General features: G+C 36.8%; 3 protein-coding genes across 6 annotated transcripts in view; all 3 read right to left on the bottom strand.

Annotated features, from left to right (window-relative positions):
• Positions 1-1,376: 1,376 nt before the first annotated feature.
• Positions 1,377-7,523, bottom strand: LOC109056736 (selenoprotein S-like). 2 transcript variants are annotated; one of them, XM_042759456.1, is made up of 6 exons: positions 7,310-7,523; positions 3,622-3,753; positions 3,423-3,529; positions 3,253-3,342; positions 3,105-3,177; positions 1,377-2,248 (listed from the first exon to the last, which is right to left on the bottom strand). In XM_042759456.1, the coding sequence occupies exons 1-6, from the start codon at positions 7,386-7,388 to the stop codon at positions 2,169-2,171; spliced, it is 561 nt and encodes a 186-aa protein (XP_042615390.1). In that variant the 5' UTR covers positions 7,389-7,523; the 3' UTR covers positions 1,377-2,168. The 2 variants fall into 2 exon arrangements, with proteins under 2 accessions (XP_042615390.1, XP_042615391.1); XM_042759457.1 differs by having other exon boundaries at positions 3,105-3,174.
• A 3,183-nt stretch (positions 7,524-10,706) lies between these two features.
• Positions 10,707-17,799, bottom strand: LOC109056713 (U2 small nuclear ribonucleoprotein A'-like). Its single transcript, XM_042759455.1, has 9 exons — positions 17,585-17,799; positions 17,353-17,500; positions 16,493-16,571; positions 16,345-16,391; positions 16,143-16,245; positions 14,861-14,940; positions 14,479-14,551; positions 11,259-11,352; positions 10,707-10,961 (listed from the first exon to the last, which is right to left on the bottom strand). The coding sequence occupies exons 1-9, from the start codon at positions 17,664-17,666 to the stop codon at positions 10,828-10,830; spliced, it is 840 nt and encodes a 279-aa protein (XP_042615389.1). The 5' UTR covers positions 17,667-17,799; the 3' UTR covers positions 10,707-10,827.
• Positions 17,800-21,253: 3,454 nt separating this feature from the next.
• LOC109084261 (proprotein convertase subtilisin/kexin type 6-like) overlaps positions 21,254-25,509 on the bottom strand; it is a 65,493-nt gene continuing 61,237 nt past the window's right edge. For 2 of the 3 annotated variants that reach the window (XM_042759452.1, XM_042759454.1), the window contains exon 21: positions 21,255-21,511. In XM_042759452.1, coding sequence (XP_042615386.1) covers positions 21,411-21,511 — 101 coding nt within the window. In that variant the 3' untranslated portion in view covers positions 21,255-21,410. Of the gene's footprint in view, positions 21,512-25,509 lie in introns of all 3 variants that reach the window. The other variant, XM_042759453.1, reaches the window with a different exon arrangement.

The raw sequence follows: 25,509 nt of genomic DNA, 5'->3' as shown, positions 1-25,509 counted from the left end.
CTGCATTTATTTGACCAGAAATACAGAAAAAAACAGTAACACTGTAAAATATTACCATTTAAAATAATGGTTTTCTATTTGAATATATTTTAAAATGTAATTTATTCCTGTAAATTTTCAGCATCATTACTCCAGTCTTCAGTGTCACATGATCGTCAGAAATCATTCTAATGTGAGGATTTATTATCAATGTTGGAAACAGTTTTGCTGCTCAATATTTTTTGGAACCTGTAATACTTCTTTCAGAATTATTTGATGAACAAAGTAAAAAAAATAAAATAATAATCAAAAAAAATATATATATATATATATATATATATATATATATATATATATATATATATATAAGATATATATATATATATACACTTTCACTTTATATATATATATATATATATATATATATATATATATATTATATTTAAAATAGAAATCTTTTAAATAAAAAAATACTGACCCCAAACTTTTGAACAGAAAAAAAAAAAGTTACAAAATATTTCTATGTTGAATAAACGCTGTTCTTTTTATAATATTATCTTATTATTATACAAAATAAGATAAATACATTTTTCAGACAAAACTGGAAGAAAGAAAAGGAATTATTTTGAAGAAACCTGTTCAATATTTTCAGAGGTAGGCCTATTCATCTGTTTTTAGGTGCAACCTGTTTATTCCATTTTCTCACAAAATTGTTATGTTATCTCTCAAAAATGTAAACATATTAATTTTAAATATTAACAAAATGTAGTAATCCCTTTCATGTGGCTTCTGTAAATATTTTCACACCATAATAATATTTGGATTCTGCAAATAAAATAAGTTTAAAAACGTTTTATCAAGTCAAGTTCAGTTTATTTTATATTTAAAATCCAGTATAATAATTCTATATTTATATTTCACATTCAATAGTCAAATTACGATTTACTAATCTTAATTCTATAATTTTAGAACCGTGACGGAATCCGTCATGTTCCAATTCACGCGCTAATCTTGCCACCTAGTGGATAAAGTGTGTCCTCGCGAGATTAGAGTGTGTATTTTAGTCGGGTCCTTCCTCTTCTGCGGTGTTTTGATGTCGCAGCCTACATGAATGAAATACTAAACACACAAGATGGGCTTGTTGCATAATTTTTATCACAATATCATAAGGACATATGGATGAATTTGAATAATTTCACTACACTGCATTTTTGCCAGGTCTCTACGAACTAACTTATATAAAGTGTTATTTTAGTATCAAGATAATATCGCTTTATATATATATATATATATATAGTTTCCCCTTTCTCTGTGTCCTATAAATCCATCTTATTAAAAACACTGAAACTGAGGATGAAACAATGAAATCTTTTGTCCTCACAAATAAGACGCAGACATGCATTGTACGCAATTTAATTCTGAGGAACTATAAAGCGAGAAAAATACAATGACTTTGGCACATCATTCCTAAAGAAATGCTTTAGAAAACAGCAGAGACCTCACACCACTTACAGTAGGCTGCTGTTATCCATCACTAACCACTGCACAGATGCATCCCTACATTTACAACAGAATACAAACACATCTGATGATATAAACATAGCACTTTGCATTTGTATTTACTCTCTCTAGGTGATTATTTAGCACAGCCTTCATAAGTGCAAAAAGCTAAAAACAGACACACGATTATTACTGAAAATCATCAGCCTGCCCCAGGAGTATCAATACCTTTGATGAGGAGGCGTCATTAGAAGCTGTCAATCATAAAAACAGAAAACAGTTTCTTAATGTGCATGAAAGTTAGAAAAAATCTTCACACAAGTTAAAAGAACAGTCGAAAATACAAGTTTTGTTCTTCTTGACTCACCCTCATGTCATTCTAACCGCAAATGCACCAAAAAATTAAAAGGCCTAGAAACCTGTCCAATCAACCTGTGCAATATACGATATTCAGAAGTCTTCTAATTCATATAATAGTACTACTGCATTGAAAACAAATAACAGCATGCAGGATTGCGATGACATGAGAGTGTGTAAAAAGACAATGCAAAAAATGAAAGTTTGCATTAAGACCCTTATGTATTATAACCATAACTGCTATTGTCCTGTGATGAGTGCTGACAGCTTCATTCAGATAATATTTCTGTGTTCCTATGGGGGTCAGAGGTCAGTCTGACCGTCCTTTAACCTCATCCACCGGCGGACGGGCCTCTCCTGCCGGGTCTCCAGGAGCACGTTCCTCCTCCGTCTCCAGACAGAGGACTGTATCCTACAATACACACAAACAACAACAACAACAACAATATTAACACAAGACTGTGTGTGAGAACTGTACAGAGTCATGAAAGACCGATCAACAACCAGGAGCACTCTCCTCAGAACATGCAAATACAGGTGAGCAAATGATGACAGTTTTCATTTTAGTAGAGTTTTTCAATTACTAAAACACACACACACACACACACACACACACATATATATATAGAAACACTTTACTGTCCGAATATCATGTGCAATTAATGATAATTTTTCTCTGTGAAATACTGCCACATCCTGAAAATACATATTAATATACATACATACATATATATATGTGTGTGTGTGTGTGTAAATATTTCTTAGATATATACTTGTATGTGTGCGTATTTATTTATATATATATATATATATATATATATATATATATATATATATATATATATATATATATAAATACACATTGCACACACATATTGTGTAAACAAACTCAAATAATCCCAAATTATTTGACAGCATTTTATGTTTTGTATAATTATAGAAATAAAGGCTAAAAATGTTTTAATAGAGTTAACTATTATTTTAATCAAAAGAGAAAATGTTGGTTACACTTCAGATTAGGGAACATTATTCACTTAATGTTCATTAGCATGCATATTACCAGCATATTGGCTGTTTAATAGTACTTATAAAGCACATATTAATGCTTTAGTCTACATGACCATATTCTAGATCCCTCCATTTTTATAGTACTACAACAACTACCATACTTACTTTATAATCAATAAGCAGCAAATTAGGAGTTTATTGAAGGAAAACTCTTAATTGTGAATATGTGTCACCTAATCTAAAATGTAATGCTTGCGTACCACTGTTGCGAAGGGGCTTTTTGTCTGTCTTTGGTCTCAGCGAGCTGGAGGAAGTGGCCTCTTCCGTGTTCTGCTGGATATGAGAAATAATATGTAAATGCAGCACCTGACATCTGAGGCCTGGAGGCATTCGTCCCAGGAGACTTACTTGTGCAACTTTTGCATTTCCCCTGTAACTCTTTCCCTCCTTCATGCTTTCCCACATCTCGATTTTCTGTCTCCTCTTTTCCTCCTCGAGCTGAACAGATCAGAGGAAGCAGCATGAATACAGTAAAGCAAACAGCGGTGGTGTGATATGACGTGCTGCGTGACACTCACCCGCTGCTGCCTCTCTCTGAATTCTGCCGCTCGGGCGTCCTGCTCCTCTTGCATTCTCCTGCGGGACGCCTCCAGAGCCGCCTGAGACCTCACCACAGATTCCGGGTCTGCAGACGACACACACACACACACACACACACACCTCTTGAAATCTGAAATACTTCTCAATTTGCAGACACCAGTCATGGTTCGTTCTGACCTTGGCTGGCCGCTGAGACAGACGAGCTCTGACTGTCTGTGGATCTGTTCTTGTGGAGATGCTGGATGAGCAGATACACTCCCACACACATGAACACCACATACCAGCCATAGTCTGACAGGAACGCTGTAACTGATCAAAGAAATCCAGACACTGCAAAGTCTATATACACTCTACGAAAGCATAACAGATATATAAATCAATGTATAACTGTATTAGTAACAAATAACATAAATATTGCATTATGCAACATTCAAACAGTCAAAATTATCATGAAAAAAAAAAATATATATATATATATATATACACATACATATACATATATATATATACACACATACATATACACTACCGGTCAAAAGTTTGGGATCAGAACGATTTTTTCTGCTCATCAAGGTTGCATTTATTAGATCAAAAATACAGGAACTTTTTTTTTATATTGTGAAATATTATTATGATGTAAAATAACGTTTTTCGATTTTAATATACATTAAAATGTAATTTATTCCTGTGATCAAAGCTGAATTTTCAGCATCATTACTTCTGTCTTCAGTGTCACATTATCCTTCAGAAATCATTCTAACATGCTGATTTATTATCAGTGCTGGAATAGTTTTTTTGTTGTAGGATTCTTTGATGAATAAAAAGTTAAAAAGAAGATAATTTATTTATAATAGAAATGTTACCAACATTGATAATTCTAATAATAAATCAGCATATTAGAATGATTTCTCAATGATCATGTGTCACTTTATACTGGAGTAACGGCTGATGGAAATTCAGCTTTGCATCACAAAAATAAAGTATACTTTACAGGATATTAAAATAGAAAGCATTATTTTATATTCTAATAACATTTTGCATGATTACTGTTTTTTTCTGTATTTTAGATCAAATAAATGCAACCTTGATGAGCATAAGAGACTTCTTTAAAAAAAACATTACAAGTCTTACTGATCCCAAACTTTTGACCGGTAGTGTGTATATTGTTACAAAAGATTTATATTTAGGGGCCAAGCACCGAAGGTGTTTAGGCACCTATTGTATCCGTTAGGATTCTTATTATTATTATTATTATTATTATTATTATTATTATTATTATTATTCCGCTTCCGCCGCAAGTCTATGGCAGCCCATAGAACCGACTGCGGGAAAGTTGTGAAATTTGGCACAACTCATAGAGGACAGTGTCAACATTAACCATCGCAAATTTAAAGTCTCTAACTCCAGCTCTCTAGCGCCACCATTTGTCCAAACTTTCAAAAAAATGTCTGCTAATAACGTTTGAACCATAAGGTACAGAAGTAACATTATATTTTTCTCTGAATCCTTGGCTCATGCCAAGTCGATTGAACCCCAAAATTCAAAAATCGCAAGGTTTATTTTTTTTTCTATTTTTAGATATTCGAAAAAATTACTTTTTCTATCTCTTCCTAGACGTTTAGTCCGACTCTTACCAAAATGAGCTCAGATCATCTTAAGACCATGCTGACAAAAAGTTATGGAATTCAAGTTGATTATTCAAAACGTTCTGGAATAACACGCAAACGAATTCAAGAAAAAACACGCAAAAAATTAGTTATGAGGCTATATCTCCGCAACGGTTTAGCGTATTGAGACCAAAACTTGGTGTATGTTGTAACAAGCATAGCCTGAGGCTACCTGCAGTGGTTTCGGTGCAGTGCCCCCTAGTGGTCTGGAGATACGAAAAATTCATATTTTTGCACAGAACTTCTGAATGGTTTGGCCAAAAATCAAAAAAACTGGTCTCTTCAGATTCGGTGCATCATGTTGAATCGAATGATACCCAGTTTTCCCATGTCAGCCCATTTTGGGCGTCGGCCATTTTGAATTATTATCTATGTTGCTGTATTTCACAAACCCATTAGCGTATCGTTACGACACTAATTACAAAAATGTTCAACACCGTGCCCTGATGGTACTCAAAAACTTTGGGCACAGCGCCACCTTGTGGTCAAAAGTTATAAAGGAATTTAACATATATGCTAATAACGTTTTAATACATTGGACTATTGGAATGAAACTGGTCTCCCTAAATTCTTTGGATCATGCCGAGAACATCGATAACAATTACGACAAAATTGGCCAAACTTCCTGTCCGCCATTTTGATTCATGTTGAAAACCCTAATTTGTCAAACTCCTCCTAGACCGTTAGTCCAATTTTCACCAAATATGACTCAGATCATCTTCAGACGATGCTGGCAAGAAGTTATGGATTTCGTGTCGATATACGAAACGGTTTTCGTTTAGCGCACCAACGAATTTGCTGGAAGGATGCCAAAATGTATCTGAGGCTGTATCTCTGCACAGATTTGACATATTTACACCAAACTTTGCATGTGCCATTGTCACCACAAATTGATCATGCTACATTAATTTGGTAACAGCGCCACCTATTGGTCTGGAGTAATAAACATTCATTAATTCGTAATTATTAGCATTTTCGAAAATTTCATAACTTTTGATTTCATTGACCTATTGTAATGAAACTGGTCTAAAAATATTCCTTGGGTCATGCCGACAAAATACATATCTATTATGTCATAATAAGCCAAACTTTCTGTCGGCCATTTTGATTTATGTTGAAAACATACTTTTTTGCACTCCTCATCAACCGTTTGTCCGATTTTCACCAAAATCGAATCAGATGATCTTCAGACTGTGCTGACAAAAAGTTGTGGATTTCGTGTCGAAAGACAAAACCGTTTTCGTACAGCGCTGTTATAAACTTTAAGCACTATGTCAAAATGACTCTAAGGCTATATCTCTTCAAAGCTTTGACATACTGACACCAAACTTTGTATGTGCAATAGTCACTTCACACTGACCATTCCACACTAATTTGACAACAGCGCCACCTATTGGTCAAACGTGATAAGCCAATAAATCCTATTACTTGTTGTTGTCTTTATTGTTTTCAAGCCATTTTGCCTAAAATAATCTTAAAATGGTTTTAATTACTCATTCCTGCCGTTCGTCTGAAGCTTGCTCATGTAGTGCTTGGCCCCGTAATTGCTGCTTGCAGCTATATTTCTATTTGTATTCAGAACAGACTAAATGTTGATCTTTATAATACTTAAATTATCAAAGAATCCTGAAAAAAAAAGTACCACAGGTTTAAAAAATTTTTTAGTTTTTTTTTAATGAAGCAGCAAACATTGATTTTTGTTTCCAACATTGATAATAAATCAGTATATTAGAATGATTTCTGAAGGATCATGTGACACTGAAGACTGGAGTAATGATGCTGAAAATTCAGCTTTGATCACAGGAATAAATTACATTTTAAAGTATATTAAAATAGAAAACTAATTATTTTAAACTGCAATAAAATTTCACAATATTACAGTTTTTTCCTGTATTTCTGAACAAATAAATGCAGCTACTATAAGCAGAAGAGACTTACAGATCCCAAACTTTTGTATTTTAAAGAATTACACTATTCAAGCAAATCATTTAATAAAAGAGCACTGCTACACTGCTGACCCACCAACTATTGTATAATGTCTGTTAATGTATTGACCTACATATTCTAATGAGTTCCTGATAAGATGATAAATGTTAAATCAATGTTTCTATTGTGTTATTACAAACACAGTCACACAGAGGACACTCCTGTTGAACGCTGACAGCTCACAGCTGAAGCTCGGGCTCGTGTTTACACACCAGAAGGCAGCAGAAAACTCAGATCCTGGTTCTGAAGAACCGCTTCATTTCGGACGCGCGCGCCAGCCTCCGCCTCCATATCAAAACGCCTTTCGGATGACTTACATATGAGAATATAATAACTAACGCATGATTATTCCGTCGAGCTCCACTCAAGCTGCCCCGCGACACACAAACAAACCGACTCACTTCCACAGCCAATCAGCTTTGAGATGACGTGGACGCCCTGCTGCCTTACGGAAGCTCGGCTGGGATAAATCAGATCAAAGGCGAAACAAATAGGCCTAGTCTTTCTTTTCTATCAGGCATGTACTGGCCATCGGGACTACCGGGAGGTTCCCGGTGGGCCGCGGTCTGGTTGGGCCGGTGCGTTATGTATTGTTTTTAAATCATTATTAATCGTAAATATATTCGTAAGTATATTGTTGTATAGTCCAATTCCGGGTTTATGCGCCTCTCTCATGAAGCTGATGCGAGCTGCGAGACTGACAGGTCTAAACCTGGGATGAGCACACGTGACGTGTTCACTGAGTAGCCTATTGGCCAATCAGACTCAAGTTCTAGCCTTGAAAAGCGCCCGCTTTACAACTGCAGCGATGTAATGATGTGCAACGAAACTTCAATATGTTAAAGAATAAAATCTCGAAGCGTAAAGGAGGGGCCGAGAAGTTGAGAGAGAAGAAAAAACGACAAGCACTTGAGGCAGATGCCACCAAATGTGTCAAGATAAATGAATTATTTGCTGGAAAGGCCGGCAAAAGACTTCAGTGAAGATGTCAGCAGGGCGATAGGCGCGGGAAAAAGGACCATTTACATCCAAATGTAATTTGATGCACACAGAACACAACCTAGAAATATATTTCAGAATATAAACTGCTTAATCGGCCATTTTCAGTAAGATTTTAACCTTACTAAATGTGTTTGTATGCCTGTGCGTTTAACTTGAATAATGTCCAACAGATATCTGTTTTAAAGCAGTGGGTAATTCACTGCTGATTTGCTTAAAATCTACTTTGCGATTCTGTTGGCAAACATGTTTATGGTGCATTCTATTCAACCTGTTTATTGCTAGTGGAAGTAGAAATAGCGCAGCCTTTACAAGTAATTCGCGCGCAATGTATCTGGTTGCCATGACAACCTCACGCGCTTGCTGCTGCGCTAATCATAGTAAAACAACTTTTAATGGTAACTTACATGGATTGTGACTTTGTACGTTTACTACAGAAATGCTAAAATGTATTTAAAAGTTTGACTAACCAAATCGAACCCCCCAATCCCCCCCCCCCACCCCCCCCCCCCCACGCGTACAGCACCCCCAACCTAAAAAAGATACACGTAGGCTACTGCATCGGGCCTGACTGCTGAGGTGAGACAGACATTTAATGATACACGTAGGCTACTGCATTGTTTTGTTTCAAACAGTTATGATATTCCAGCTGTAATAGGCCACCTCACTGATCTATATAAATTACATTTAAAATTCTCAGCTCTCAGTTTCTGTCCATTTTATTACGAAATTCAGACAATACCGTTTTGGCGCTAGAAAATGTGACGTGACATCGCTTTAGCGCCTCAGTTCAAGTAAACCGATCATCTGTTACTTCTTGTTTAAAGATACAGTACAACTTACCGAAAGGTATATATGCCTCTTAAATAATATCGATCAATCAGTCAATAAAAACAGCAGGGAGAACAATTATGTCACAGAACATTACATTTACCTCAAGAAAGCAATTTAAAGACCATAGGAGGTTAGTTGAGAAGAAAATACCATAGAGAAAGGAGTATTTTGCTAAATATGTGCACTACTTTACATATTTATTATATTTTTCACTTGTGTCATTAAATAATTGTTATTATAATGAAAACTGCATTATATTTAATTTTAACTAGTTATTTGAAACCTTTACCAGCTGATGCTCTGTCTCTGTATGTTTACAGCATTTATGTGAGATATATTTTCTCAATTTGTAATCAATTGAGAAAAAAAAAAAATCCCCTTTAAGTGCCAGGCAGAAGCCTTAAACCTACCTTCGGTCTGTGTCATTAATGTGAACAAAAGACAAAGAGAAATAACTCACTGCTCTTGACTAACAGCTTTATGTATATGTATGTTAAGTGAAGTATTTTACATTTGATTATATATATATATATATATATATATTATATATATATATATATATATACACAAATATACATATTATATATATATATATATATATATATATATATATTACATTTGATTATGCAGTGTGTGTGTTAAGTGAAGTATTTTACATTTGATTATGCAATATCTGTACCTGAAAATGGTGCTATTTTATGATAATTTTTTCTTATTTTATTACTGACTGTTCACTTGTCTTCAGTAATGTTTGAACTTGGTTTTGATAGTAAATAAATTCTAATCAGTTATTTTACATGCAGATTAATGTATGTATGTTTACATGCATAGTGGGCCGGTCTGGATGAAGTCCAGGGCTGATTTTTTGTCCCAGTCCAGCCCTGTTTTCTATTATGCAATACTGCTTAGTGGACTTACACGTCTAACTATTGCAATAAAGACCACAACTGCTGCAGAGAACAGACATTATGGACTCAAAGAGCGCTTAATGATTAGTCCAAGTAATTATATGTAGATTTAAAAGTTTTAGAAGTACTTATAAAGCTTTTTAAAACTCCAGGGAGCACAAGGGAAAAAAACACACACACACGTATGTATGCGTGTATGTATATATATATATATATATATATATATATATATATATATATATATATATGCACATGTATATGTATGTATGTATATGTATTTATAAAACTAAAAAAGATGAAATAAGCAAATGAAAAGGTGTAGAAATAGTAAATGAGTAGATACAAAATTAGCAGTACTATGTGTGTGTTTATATATATTATGTACATATGTGTGCGTTTAAAACAAAACAAAAAAAAAATAATACAATTACAGATTGTAAAACGTAAATAACAAAGGTAACAGTATGAGTAGGAAAGAACAATGCATCTTTATTGGTACTAAAAAATTAGGTATTTATACAAAATTTAAGAATTTACTTAGAAAAACTATTTAAGAAAATATATAGACACTTTAAATTTTAGGATTGTGTTCCTCACAAGGATGGTCATATTTAGGGCTTTGTGGCATCTAAAAAAAATGCAGATTTACTAATTATTTACAAAATAACTAGGCAAGAAATGTGCCATGCATTTATAGTTTAAGTTCATTAGTTAAGTTCTTAAAATAATGAACGAACTGTAAATAATCAGTATTAATATAATTTTAATCTTTAGCGGTGGTTGTACGTTTCAGTTCACAAAATATATAAACAAAAAAAAACAGCAAATAGATTTTTTTTGTTGCCATTCAGATACACAAACATTCACATCGAAGTTAATAAAAAAAAGTTTAATGTACTTTACAAAAAACAACACTTATTGAAACAAGTGCTGTAAAACACAGCATCAAAAAGCATTGAGGATTCTGAAACATCAACAAACGAACAGATCTATGATCCATTCATGTGCACATCTTCCTGCAGGTCATCAGTGTCTCCGTTTTCCCCCTCGGCTCCCTGCGTCTCCTCACACATGGGCTCGGTCTCCTGCATCTCCTCCTCCTCCTCCACCATGTTAGGTGCTCCTGAAAAAGACAAACAACACACTTCTGAGAAGCTCAATCATTTTAAGTGCTTAAAAAGAAACCATTAAAATGATGTTTTATTGCACACAAAGCAAATCGGCTTTTCAGAAAAGCCTCAGTCTGAGACTCACATGAGCTACTCGTACTAAGAAGAGCAATCATCAACCGCATCAATCTTACAAATTACAGCTAAAACGAGCAACACACAGAGTTCCTGCTCTTTCACCAACGAATTCATGACTTTCCCGTCATTTGTGGTTAATGTGTTTTTGTATAAGTGCAAATTAAAAGCAATACCTGATCGCAGCTCTCGTCCTGGGATGTGTCCGGACTGCAGGAGTCCCTTCAGACGCTCTACTTCAGCCAGCGACGTGGCATTAGCAATAGCATTCTGCAAGTGAGACACATTACACCAGGACATCAACATATGTGTTTTCATTTATGAATACATTAAACGGACTTTTGAGGAGTACAAGAAATAAATTCTATTATTCAGCAAGGATGCATTAAATAGATCAGGAGGGACAGTAAAGACTTCTTTTTCAAATAAATGCTGTTCTTTCGAAACATTTAAACACTTTGAATAAAAACGTATCAGGGTTTCCAGAAAAACATGAAGCAGCACAACTGTGTTCATCATTGATAATATAAATGTGTCTTGAGCAGCAAATCCTAATATTAGTATGATTTCTGAAGATCATGTGACACTGAAGACTGGAGTAATGATGCTGAAAATACAGCTTTGATCACAGAAATAAATTACATTTTAACAATATATTGACATAGAAAATAGTTATTTTAAATTGAATTAATATTTCACAATATTACTGTTGTTTACTGTATTTTTTTAAATAGAAAAAGCAGCCTTGATGAGCATAAGAGACTTCTTTTAAAACAAACACATATGTAAAATAAATATCTAAATACGAATACATATATATATATAAAATCATTATAGAATATATATTGTTCTATAATACATAAAAAAAAATCCTAATGTGTGTGTATAATATATACAGGTCCTTCTCAAAAAATTAGCATATTGTGATAAAAGTTCATTATTTTCCATAATGTAATGATAAAAATTAAACTTTCATATATTTTAGATTCATTGCACACCAACTGAAATATTTCAGGTCTTTTATTGTTTTAATACTGATGATTTTGGCATACAGCTCATGAAAACCCAAAAATTCCTATCTCAAAAAATTAGCATATTTCATCCGACCAATAAAAGAAAAGTGTTTTTAATACAAAAAAAGTCAACCTTCAAATAATTATGTTCAGTTATGCACTCAATACTTGGTCGGGAATCCTTTTGCAGAAATGACTGCTTCAGTGCGGCGTGGCATGAGAGGCAATCAGCCTGTGGCACTGCTGAGGTGTTATGGAGGCCCAGGATGCTTCGATAGCGGCCTTAAGCTCATCCAGAGTGTTTGGGTCTTGCGTCTCTCAACTTTCTCTTCACAATATCCCACAGATTCTCTATGGGGTTTCAGGTCAGGAGAGTTGGAAGGCCAATTGAGCACAGTAATACCATGGTCAGTAAACCATTTACCAGTGGTTTTGGCACTGTGAGCAGGTTGCAGGTCGTGCTGAAAAAACGAAATCTTCATCTCCATAAAGCTTTTCAGCAGATGGAAGCATGAAGTGCTCCAAAATCTCCTGATAGCTAGCTGCATTGACCCTGGCCCTTGATAAAACACAGTGGACCAACACCAGCAGCTGACATGGCACCCCAGACCATCACTGACTGTGGGTACTTGACACTGGACTTCAGGCATTTTGGCATTTCCTTCTCCCCAGTCTTCCTCCAGACTCTGGCACCTTGATTTCCGAATGACATGCAAAATTTGCTTTCATCCGAAAAAAGTACTTTGGGCCACTGAGCAACAGTCCAGTGCTGCTTCTCTGTAGCCCAGGTCAGGCGCTTCTGCCGCTGTTTCTGGTTCAAAAGCACACGCCTGTGCACGGTGGCTCTGGATGTTTCTACTCCAGACTTAGTCCACTGCTTCCGCAGGTCCCCCAAGGTCTGGAATCGGTCCTTCTCCACAATCTTCCTCAGGGTCCGGTCACCTCTTCTCGTTGTGCAGCGTTTTTTTGCCACACTTTGTCCTTCCCACAGACTTCCCACTGAGGTGCCTTGATACAGCACTCTGGGAACAGCCTATTCCGTTCAGAAATTTCTTTCTGTGTCTTACCCTCTCGCTTGAGGGTGTCAATGATGGCCTTCTGGACAGCAGTCAGGTCGGCAGTCTTACCCATGATTGCGGTTTTGAGTAATGAACCAGGCTGGGAGTTTTTAAGAAGCCTCAGGAATCTTTTGCAGGTGTTTAGAGTTAATTAGTTGATTCAGATGATTAGGTTAATAGCTCGTTTAGAGAACCTTTTCATGATATGCTAATTTTTTGAGATAGGAATTTTGGGTTTTCATGAGCTGTATGCCAAAAGCATCAGTATTAAAACAATAAAAGACCTGAAATATTTCATATGGTGTGCAATGAATCTAAAATATATGAAAGTTTAATTTTTATCATTACATTATGGAAAATAATGAAGTTTTATCACAATATGCTAATTTTTTGAGAAGGACCTGTATTAGGGCTGTGCAAAAAAAATTGAATGCGATTTTCATGCGCATCTCCTCAGTAAAGGCGCTCCTGTGATTAGTAGTATATCTCCAGCACATGCGTTCAGATCAGGATTGCCAGGTTTTCAAAACAAAACCTGCCCAATTGCTTCTCAAAACTAGTCCAATCGCGTTTCGTTCCAGACGATAAAAAATACATGTTTTTGGCAAGGGTTGCCTTGGTAATATTTACATTTTAGGGGCTAAATATCACGTTATTGGTATTGGGGTCGCTTCAACCCGTGAACATGAAAAACACAACCACAGACTTGGCAACACTGGTTGGTATTTACTACACAGAGCCGTAATTCACTGACAATCTACACAAAATCGATTTTTAAAATCGCAGGCGATTCTTTGTCGATTTTGAAAGCGATTTTGTGTAGCTTGTCGGTGGACTACGGCTCTGTGTAGTAAACGCCGCTCCACCTGAACCAGTGTTGCCAAGTCTGCGGTTGTTTTTCATGTCCGCGGGTTGAAGCGACCCCAATACCAATAACGTGATATTTAGCCCCTAAAATGCAAATTTTACCAAGGCAACCCTGCCAAAAAATTAATATTTTAACCCCGGGATGCAATTTTTATCGGGGAACCTCCTGGAAACGCGAGTCGCTAGTTTTGGACTGGTTTTGAGAAGCAACTGGGCAGGATTTGTTGTGAAAACCTGGCAACCCTGATCTGAACGCACGTGCTGGAGATATACTACTAATTACAGGAGCGTCTTTATGAGATGCGCATGAAAATTGCATTCGATTTTTTGTACAGCCCTTATATATATTTTATATATATTTTTTATATATATATATACACACACATACACACACACAAGGATTTTTAAATTAAAGAATATGCAATAAGCAGCCTGTTGAGTGATCAGTTCTTCCATACCTTGATGGCTTCAACATCTGCAGCCGACGGCCCTGTTTTCATCTCAGTCTGAAGTGCTGCTCCTGGAGTAAACCTGAGAGTAACAGAGCACATCTGGTGTTCAGACAACATAACCGTGTTTATGTGCCTTCACAGCCTTTCAACCACCGTTCCCACAATTAGAGTGTAGTATCTGGAGCATCTTATCAATATGAATAAACTGATACGAGACAGAAAAGCCTTGAGCCAGCTCCCCTGAGAAGCACTGCAGAAGTGTGACATGGACATTAAGGTTTAAACAGCCAATTCAGAGTCAGCTTTCATTCTCCGAGATGTCGGGTTCAGAACTTCCTCAGTCCAGTGATTCGGGGGAGCTGTGCTTGATCAAGGAGTTTCATCTTACGTTTTGGTTTGCTTGGCAATATCCTTTGCAAGCTGAGCACCTCGTTTGCCTTTGAACATTTTTTCAGCCTCCTGCCGTTCCTACAGTGATACATCAGAGAGTTAAAGCAGACGTTCACAACAGACCACGACCCTGTTCTTCACGCATGCATTACTGAATGATCTCAATCGAACCCGACCACACAAATTCAGTCCGAATGTGCGCTTAAAAAACTAATTATCCGAGGGGAATTATCACTATAATGCCAGATGAAGAACAGGGCTCAGGGTGAGCCTACAGTCATAAATGAACAGAAAACAGAAATAATCTGTCCAAAGGAAGCAGTATGCATTATAAAAAGTTTTCTTGATTGTTGAATAAATGAAAATAATAAATTCTGTACAAAATTATTAGTAAATAACTACACCAATATTTAACACAATCGCGTTTCAGAAGTAAAACTTGAAGTGTATTTGCATCACAGATCATTTTTAACAAGATTAAAGTCTCCCTCAAGTTATTCTTCTGAACAGATAAGATCTAGAAATTGGAGTAGAAATAATCTGTCAAACACAAAGTCCTAAATTTGAAAGAAAAAACATGAACTGCACAAAAGACATATTATTTAAAGGGGTCATGAACTGCATAATGTTTCCTGAGGTGCACTTTCACATAAAAAAATTGCCATAATTTAGAAATAAAAGGACATTTTTCAACCTTTATTCTTTGAACACTCTGTGTCTGCTGTGATTTCTGAAACTTACAGGAAGTTTTTATAGTACAATAACCTCTTATCCGTCAAAAGATCAAGAGAATTTTGATTTCTCAGTTCATGACCCTTTTAAATATGCACTACTGTTCAAAGTTTTGGGGTCCAAAGCATTTTTAAATGTCTCTTCTGCTCACCACGGCTGCATTTATTTGATCAACAACACAGTAAAAACTGTTATATTATGAAATATAATTACAATTTAAAATAACTGTTTTCTATTTGAATATATTTTAAGATGTAATTTATTCCTGTGACGCAAAGCTGAATTTTCAGCATCATTACTCCAGTCTTCAGCGTCACATGATCCTTCAGAAATCATTCTAATATACGGATTTGACACTTCAGAAAAATTTCTTATCAAAGTTGAAAGCATTTCAAAAGAACAGCATATTATAAATATCTTTACTATCATTTTTTATCAATTTAATGCATCCTTGCTGAATAAAAGTATTCATTTCTTTTTAAAAATATTTTGAATGGTAGTGTAGTTTAGAAAATAAAATAAAAAAATTTGTTATGGTTTAATCATACCTTCATTTTCACCTTCTGGAAGTCCAGAACTCGGATCTGTGGTATTTTATTGATGACATATAATCTGTAATGTTTCTTGTTAGTAACTGGATTCCTAAGGAGACTACAGAACAGAAGAAAAAAAAAAACAGCTCAAATTATCTGAAGTTAAAACATTAAAGCTTTATAAAATGTGTTGAACAGCAGTTTATTCAGCAGGTACCTGAGGAGGGACAATGATTTCACTGATGCAAGAGGATCCAAATCACCCTGTAAAGAACCAGATACAACCGTTTGATCAGTGAAACCAAATTCAGAGCTCACAGACCGATTGATTAATGTGCATAACACACATCTATGCTTGGACTCACCAGTTCTTGAATGTTGTTGCTTGTGAGAATGAGCTCTTTCAGGTCTGGTAAAGACTGCTCCAGGGTCTCTCCAATTCGGCTGCGACAAGCGAGACAAAAACAGTCAAACTGTAACCCTCTACTCCATACTGATGTAGAGTAATAAACTCAAACAGCTGATAAAAACATTACAATAATCCACAAAACTCAAAGTTTTTAAATTCAAACCACTGCGTATGGCTAATATACGAGTATATCCATAATATTGCTTTGAAAAGTCGCCTCGTCTGAATTAGGAGAGAAATATGCACAGATCAAGCACAGTTTACAATCCAAAACAAATATGCTGGTGGATTCTGATGGACTGGAGAAGCATTATTATGCATTATGGACTTGTATTTTGGACAGAAACGTTAAAATGTCTTGATGGATTTGCTTCTTACAAACGCACAGTTTTTGGCTTCCCAAAATGATGGACTGGAGTGGTGTGGATTATTGTGATGTTTTTGGACTCTGAGTCTGACGGCACCCATTCACTGCAGAGGAACAATCGGTGAACAAGTGATGCAATGCTAAAATTCTTCAAATCTGATCTGATGGGGGGAAAAACTCAAAATTCACATCTTGGATGGCCTGAAGAGGAGTAACACATTTTTGGATTAACTATTCTGCTAAGCATTCCCTGGAATAAAACACCAAATCTTTGCACTGCTAGCAACATTTCTGCATTTGTCTGCTAGATGCATGAATTTAAATAAATAAATAAAAAACTCGTTTCATGAAAGGATAGTAATACAGTGCCAAGCAGCATATTATGACATCTTTTCAAAAGACATATTAAGATAAAGAGTGCATAACATGTTCATATCATGCTCGCTCACCAGATCCGGTTGTTGTTCATCAGGAGTGTTTTGAGTCTCTTCAGCAGCGGAAATCCATCCAGTTTTCTGATCTCATTATCGGACAGATCAATGGTGTCGAACTGATCGAGTGTGGCGCCCAGATTCTCCAGCACAGGGATCTTATAGCCTACAAACACACGAGCGGGGGTTATTATCCGCAGTAAGGCCGATGGAGGAGCGCTTCACACACGAGTGCTGCTGCTCCACTCACCGCGCAGGTCGAGCTCTCTGTCCCGCACGGCGTTCGTGTACTGCGCCGCCTGCTCGATCAGCTCTGCCGTCAGCTTCACCATCTCAGCTGAGAGGAACGACTCGGTCTGATCAACGAGAAAGGTGTCAGAGCAAAACTTTATCACAAACGTCTGATTCACACACGCGCGCTGCCGCTGAACGGAAGCGTCTGTTTTGTTCTTCTCGAAACAAACGCCACGTTTGCGAGAAAACTCCAGCGCCCCCAGGCGGACGGGAGGAGATGCGCTGCAGCGTCAAGACCCTGTACAGAAAGAAAACAGTTACATAAAAGAGAAAAGGTTTTTTTTTTTTTTTTTTTTTTTTTTTTTTTAACTCTCCTGTTATGTGCAAATTTCAACCACGTTTTTAATGCGTGACCCCAAATATTTTAATATATAAATAAATTACAGAAATTGGCAAAATAATTTCCTCGTGTAAACATGCCTGGCAATAAAAGCTCATTCTATTGTAAATTCTTTTCTATTCTCTTTCATTCAGGAACGAAGTAAGAAACAGTTTTTATGAATGGATCAGTGAATCATTGAATCAACCGATTCGTTAAAAAATGCAAATTCATTGCATTTTATTTTTTTTAAGTGTGTGTGTGTGTGTACTAGGCTATGGTTTATGAAATGTGTGTAATGCATGGTTTAATAGGACGCTTCCTGTGTCCCCGTAAACAAAAGGCTTTAAAAAAACAATCAAAACGGTGTTTTATGAAATAAATAAAAAATGCCAGTAGTTTTCTGTAAGGGGTAGGTTTATGTGTAGGGTTGGTGTAGGGCGATAGAAAATACAGTTTGTACATTATAAAAAACATTACGTATATGGAAAGTCCCCGTAAACCACAAATGCATGTGTGTGTATCTACTTAACCACATTTAGGTGGCAAAATTGTACCCAAATGTGAGTAAAACCTGACAAAATCGCCAAAAAACTCGATTTGGGAACGTCTTCGTGTGTAAAACTGGTATAAAAATAAAGTAAACAAAGTTTTATGAAATTTGTAAAATGCAGAAAGTTTTCTGTGAGGGGTAGAGGTGGGTTTGGGTTAAAACGTGTATAACTATCTGTATATAAAAACAACAGAAGTAATGTACCCTTTAAGATAGCTAGTAAACGTGTGTGTGTGTGTGTGTGTGTGTGTGTCCTAAGGCGTATGTACGATGATTAAATATCTGTATTTGTTGGTAACAGGACTCAGTCATCTCGTTTGGCAGATGGTAAGATCTGTATTGTAGCGTTAAGTTCTAGGTTACAGACACCTGCGCGCTGCTGTCACTTCTGATCGATGGTTTGATCGCTTCTGGACGGGACTGAACGAGAGAACGGAGTGCAGAGAGCACATCCGCGGTTCTAATAGAAATTATTTTAATGCGCATTTATTAAAATGTTTAATAAACAACTCGAAGAGTCCCTCGTGCGTCCGCCAGAGCGCAGCACAGGCCTTTAGTCTGAGCCAGTTTCTTCTGATCCTCTTTAAAATGTGTTGAAGTTGTATAAAATAAACTCGGCGTGTAAAAGAAAACCACAGATGGGGTGATGAACATTTCCTTCGTTCCTCTGCCGAAACATGTTTCATTTCTACCTATATGCAGAGTTGCATCTGATTTTCTGTTCAGATGTGGAGCGTCGTCTTGTTTTTGGAGATTTTAAGAAACGACAGGTCGATAAAGTTCAGCGGATGTTTTTCGTACGAAAGTCGGGATGAAGTATAGCAAAAAATAACTGATGAAGATGTGCTACGTTTTACAAGGCAGTGTTAATGTGGCCTTCATATCCTGAGCAATCTGAGGAGAAACATCTAAGACAAAGTTGATTATTATGCATTAGACATAACTAAGAATTCATAAACATCATCAGAGCAATCAAATGCACAAATGTAATCTTTAAATAATACCATAATGCCTAACACTTTAGATTAGGGAACACATATTCCCTATTAACTAAGAGTTTTCCCTTAACAATCTCCTGATTTGCTGTTTATTGATAGTAAGGTAGATGTAGTAGTGGTTAGAATATGGAGTGATCTAGAATACGGTAATATTACTAGAATACTGGCTAATAAACAGACAGTATTCTAGTAATATGCATTCTACTAAGCAACTAGTTAATAGTGAATGGTGTTCCCTAATCTAAACTGTTAATGAAATGCAAAGATAATGAACAATAATGACCAAACAGTACAGGATCATCATAGTTCAGGGCTCATCAATAAAGCATTATGTTATGCACGCAGTTATGCATGGTACTGGTTATTATCAGTCCAGTGTTGAGAGTCCAGAATCATTAAAGAGATTCACTTAAGCTTTAAGAGTTCAGTAACATCACGATGAGGAAAATGTGTCATGGGTTCATCTGTGTGTGGATGGTATTAAGAGCAGCTGTGAACCTTCACTGCATTAATCATTGTGTGTGTGTGTGTGTGTGTGCTCATCAATTGCCCTTCAGGTCATTGCAGTCAAAGCATCACCGGGTCACTGCAGGTCAGACTCTGACAGTTCACCAAGATGCATTGCAAATAGTTGAGCCCAATCTAAATATTTACAAGCTCTGATTTCAGAACATGGAAACACACTGGAAAAGCTAAACAAACAAATGATCATTAGCGCTTAAATGTGGACCACCAGCACATGCAGCCTCACTGTGGGAAAGAAAAAAAAGAGACTCGGCCACACATTTTCATCAAGGAAAGGTTTATATTTCAGAACTTTGATGGAGATATTCCACCTTCAAATATTTAAAATACCATTAGATGCGTAGTTTAAAATGTACAGTGTCATTATTCTCGATCATTCTTGTGATTTAAAAGCTTAATGTCTCGCAGTTCAACTCCAAACGTTATCTTCCATTCACCAACGTAATCATTCTCACTGGAAATCACATGATCATTTCTGAGAACGGCTTCTCTCATATACAGTCATATCATAATTCAAAATGATGTCTTTGAATAAAAAAGAAGCAATTTATACATGTACTGCATGTTTAAAAAAAATATGTCTTGTTTAAATCAAACAGCACCCTAACAGGGTTTCTTGAAATGAGTATTATTTCTTTCATTAAAGTCAGAGTTCACCCAAAAACAAATATTTGCTGAAAATGCACTCAACCACAGGCCTTCCAATATGTAGATGAGTTTGTTTTTCAACAAAACAGATTTGGAGAAATGTAGCATTGCATCACTTGTTTACCAATGGATCCACTGGAGTGAATGGGTGCCGTCAGAATAAGAGTCCAAACAGCTGATAAAAACATCACAATAATCCACACAATGATCAATTAGCAACTTGAGAAGAGATATTTAACAATATTAAGATGTTTTTAATAATTTCTGGTCAAAATATGAGTCCATAATCCATGATAATGTTTCCTCTAGTGAAAAACCCATCTCCTGAAAAGCAAGATTATGGATAGATGACTCGTATTTTAGCCAGAAGTGATGGTTTGAAGTTAAAACTCCTTAATGGTGGATTTGTTTCTTAGAAACAGCGTTTCACTTCACAAGACATTAACTGATGGACCGGAGTGGTGTGGATTATTGTGATGTTTTTATCAGCTGTTTGGACTCTGATTCTGATGGCACCCATTCACTGCAGAGGATCCACTGGTGAGCGAGTGATGCAATGCTACATTTCTCCAAATCTCATCTACATTTTGGATGGCTTGAGGATGAATACATTTTTAGCAGATTTTCATTATTGGCTAAACTATTCCTATAATAATCACAGTATAACTAGTTTAAAATGTACATTAGATAATACAGACAAAGAAATAGTAGGTCAGTCCATTCGCCTCTTTTCTTGCTGTCATCCAGCCGTCATCAAACACGTCTGGCAGCAGAACTGACGGAAGAGCTTCTTCTCACATAGTCGGTTCGACTTGACCATCTCGCAGAATACTTCATCCGCTGGGAGAGAGAAAGAGAACGTTCAGACTTCAGTCATGACTCTTTATCAAACACATCACAGATCTGAATGATCCTGGCAAGTTTGCATGTCATGTCCCATTGTTGGTTCCCAAGAGGCCAAGTGGCATTTATTTATCATTTGCATAGTTAACACTGGGGAAAACTGGGCATTGAAATGCTTGTGACGAGGCTCAGACATACAGTGACAATAACAGGACCATACATAAAAAAATAGAATAGAAAATGTAACATATACAGATATAGACGTACATGGATGGCACAGATATTGAGTGACTTAAGTGATCATAGGCAGAACAATACACACAGATAGAGCAGTAAATAGAAATAAGTGACAGTAACAGATACAATAAGGGTAGACAGTGTTAAGAGTTTTAAGTAGTCCTGAGGTACTGATATAAGAATATTGGAGTAGAGCAGTGTCCAAGAGAAAAGTAAAAGTGGCAGTGTAATAACAATAAATAATAAACTTAAGAGCAGCACGTATTCTGATTTAGTATTCTGGGTAGAGCAGTGTCCAAAATGTCATTGTGGAGTGTCACAAAGCTACATGAAAAAAATATTAAAAGTGGCAGTGCAAGTACAATAAATAATAAACTTAAGAGCAGCATGTATTCTGGTTTTAGATGAAGGATAGCTGGCTGTTAAGCAGTCTGATGGCTTGAAGATAGAAGCTGTTCTTCAGTCTGGTTGTCCGTGATCGGATGGATAGTAAGCGTCTGCCAGATGGCAGTGTGGCAAACAGTTGATGATCAGGGTGAGTGCGGTCCTTGATGATGCTGTGAGCCTTCCTCATGCAGCGAGTCTGATAGATGTCCGGTAAGGCTGGGAGTTTATGTCCAATGATGAGCTCTGCTGTTCTCACCGCTCTCTGAAGAGCTTTGCAGTCAAAAGAAGAGCAGTTGCCGTACCATACAGTGATGCAGCCGGTCAGAATGCTCTCTATAGTGCAGCGCTAGAAATTTGACATGAAGTTAGAGGAGATGCCAAACATCTTCAGCCTCTGCAGGAAGTAGAGACGCTGACGGGCTGTTCTCACTATGGTCTCTGAGTGTAGCCTCCAGGAAAGGTCCTCAGAGATGTGAATGCCAAGGAACTTGTAGCTCTTAACTATCTCTACTTTCCCTCCATTGATGTGAATGGGAACATGACCAACTCTCTGTGACTTCCTGTAGTCTACGATTATCTCCTTGGTCTTGCTGACGTTTAGAGAGAGATTGTTATCACCACACCATGCTGTGAGTGCATTAACAACATCTCTTTAGCATGTCTCATCGCCATTAGTGAGGAGTCCTAGGATAGTTGTATCATCAGCAGATTTGAGGATGATGTTGGAGCTGTGCTTAGCAGAGCAGTCGTAAGTGAACAGGGAGTACAAGAGAGGACTGAGTATACATCCCTGTGGGGCGCCAGTGCTGAGTGTGAGTGAGGAGGATGTGTGATTGCCAATTTTAACCACCTGGGGTCTGCCGGTCAGGAAAACCAGGACCAAGTTACATAAGTTAGTCTCAAGGAGATCACTGTTAGCCTCAAGGAGAGGTTGAAGATGTTGGTGAAGACATCTGCTAACTGGACAGTGCAGGCCCTCAGTACATGTCCGTGGATGCCATCTGGACCTGGAGCTTTCCGGCCGTTGACTCTCTTGAAGGCCTTACTCACTTCGAGTGAACAGGGAGTACAAGAGAGGACTGAGTACACATCCCTGTGGGGGTGGTTAGAGTATGGTTAGAACCAAAGGGCAGGTGTCAAGGACAGCAGCTATTTTCACAGCAGGGAATGTGTTGCCTGTTTCAAAGCGAGTGTAGAATGTATTGAGCTCATCCGGTAAGGAGCCAGACAAAGACACAACACTGCTTTTCCTTCCTTTGTAGTCAGTGATATAGCATGCGTTGGGGGTCAGAGCCATGATATTCTGACTCCACTCTGTCCCTAAAGTCTCTTTTGAGTAAATTCCCCAAAGAACCTTTCAGTGAACAGTTCTTAAATTAACCATTTTAACAATTTAAAGAACCTTTTTCCACTATAAAGAACCTTTTCTGCATTTGAAAGGTTCCATGAATGTTCAAGGTTCTTCATGGAAACATCAATACCAATAAAGAACCTTTATTTTTAAGAGTCTAGGAAGAAACCCAAATGCTCTACACTTGAATCAGAGGTGCCACTAACAGCAGTGGACTGTCTTCAGTCTCTCTTTCTCCTCTCTGGGTGATCTGACGGTCATGTTATGTAAGTTTAGACAGACAGAAGGTTCCAGAGATTTTAGGGGCAGCGGATCCGGGTGAAAGCATTGTTGCTGTCCTGCCAGTGCTCTGCCTCACTCACAACAAGCCCTGTTTCTTCCAGCCTTTCACTCACGCACGACCCTCTTCCGTTTAATCTTCTCTCCATACGTCATTCTCTTCTGAAATCTTTTTACTCAATGTGTTCCCCTTTCTTCTCTCTCTAATGTCAGCGTTTATAGCTGTGTAACAACAAACTTTGAGAAGATTTGACATCTGAAAGTCTCGTAAACACCCGGGTCGGGTCAGTTTGACACAACATCATCCATATGAATTACTCCATGAGATTGTAATAACAAAAAGCTCCTTGAAAAATTTTATGAAAAAAGAAAAGGCACAACAAATACATGAATAAATAAGGTCAAATTGAAGTCAGTGAATACATATTAAAGTTTTTGGCTTAAGAAACAAGCAACAAGTCTCATAAAAGCTGACCATGTTGTCTGTCCAAACTTCTTTGCAACAAAATAAAACTGAGCTATGATACTTAAAGAGACAGTTCATTAAAGTCAAACTCCTGTCATCATTCACTTACGTCAACACAAAATCAGTTTTAAGACATAATGGCTCTTTTTTCCCCACACAGAATAAAGAAAACGAGAGTTTGGAATATAAGGGAATGATATATTTTTTTAACAATTATCTTATCATTTATTTTTAAATTAATTATTAGCCTGATTCACCAACAAAACTGGTTCTATTCAATGAATCAGTCACAGTAACTCGCGAATCAGTTCTAAACTCATGAGTTGTTATATTATTTAATCCTCAGTGCTCACGAGATGCAAATCAGTGCAATTATTGACTGGTTGGGCATACAACAGAGGAAGATAAAATATAATTAAATAGATGATCTAAATTCATTATAATTAATCGATTATTAAAGGGATACTCCACCCCAAAATGAAAATTTTCTCATTAATCACTTACCCCGATGTCGTTCCAAACTCGTAAAAGCGCTGTTCGTCTTCGGAACACAATTTAAGATATTTTGGATGCAAACCAGGAGGCCTGTGACTGTCCCATAGACTGCAAAGTAAATAACACTGTCATGGTCCATAAAAGGTATGAAAGTTGTCGTCAAAATACTTCATCTGCCATCAGGCCTCCAGGTTTTCATCCAAAATATCCTAAATTGTGTTCCGAAGACGAACAGCGCTTTTACGGGTTTGGAACGACATGGGGCTAAGTGATTAATGACAAAGTTTTGGGGTGGAGTATCCCTTTTAGATTAAATCTCTTTTGTCAAACACAAAATTAGATGTTTGACAGAATGTCTCAGTGACTCTATTCCATGCAAAAGAAGTGGATTTTAAATGTCAAGCTCCTAAAAGGAAAAAAGCACCTCTTTTAAATTCAAACAGTTTGAGTGAACAGACCAAAATTGAAGTGCCTAACATCCCCCCCCCCAACAGAATAAATAAAATCATTCACGTCTGGAATATGAGGGACAAAATGATGACAGATTTTGTATTGTGTTTGCACAGAGACAGCAGTTGAAGAGCACTGCCCTTGTTTTCCTATGAAACAATACAGAAGAATGAAGGAAAATTACTTATGCACACACACACACACACACACACACACACACACGCTAATGTTTTCAACATCACACACACTCCCCACAGAACTCACTCAATCACGCTAAATCAATCACAAGAGTCTGACACAACACAATAAACCACATCTGCCACTGTCTCA

Source organism: Cyprinus carpio, chromosome A7, assembly GCF_018340385.1.
Source record: "Cyprinus carpio isolate SPL01 chromosome A7, ASM1834038v1, whole genome shotgun sequence".
Classification (NCBI taxonomy): Eukaryota; Metazoa; Chordata; class Actinopteri; order Cypriniformes; family Cyprinidae; genus Cyprinus; species Cyprinus carpio.
This window is presented reverse-complemented; position numbering and strand designations above follow the sequence as displayed.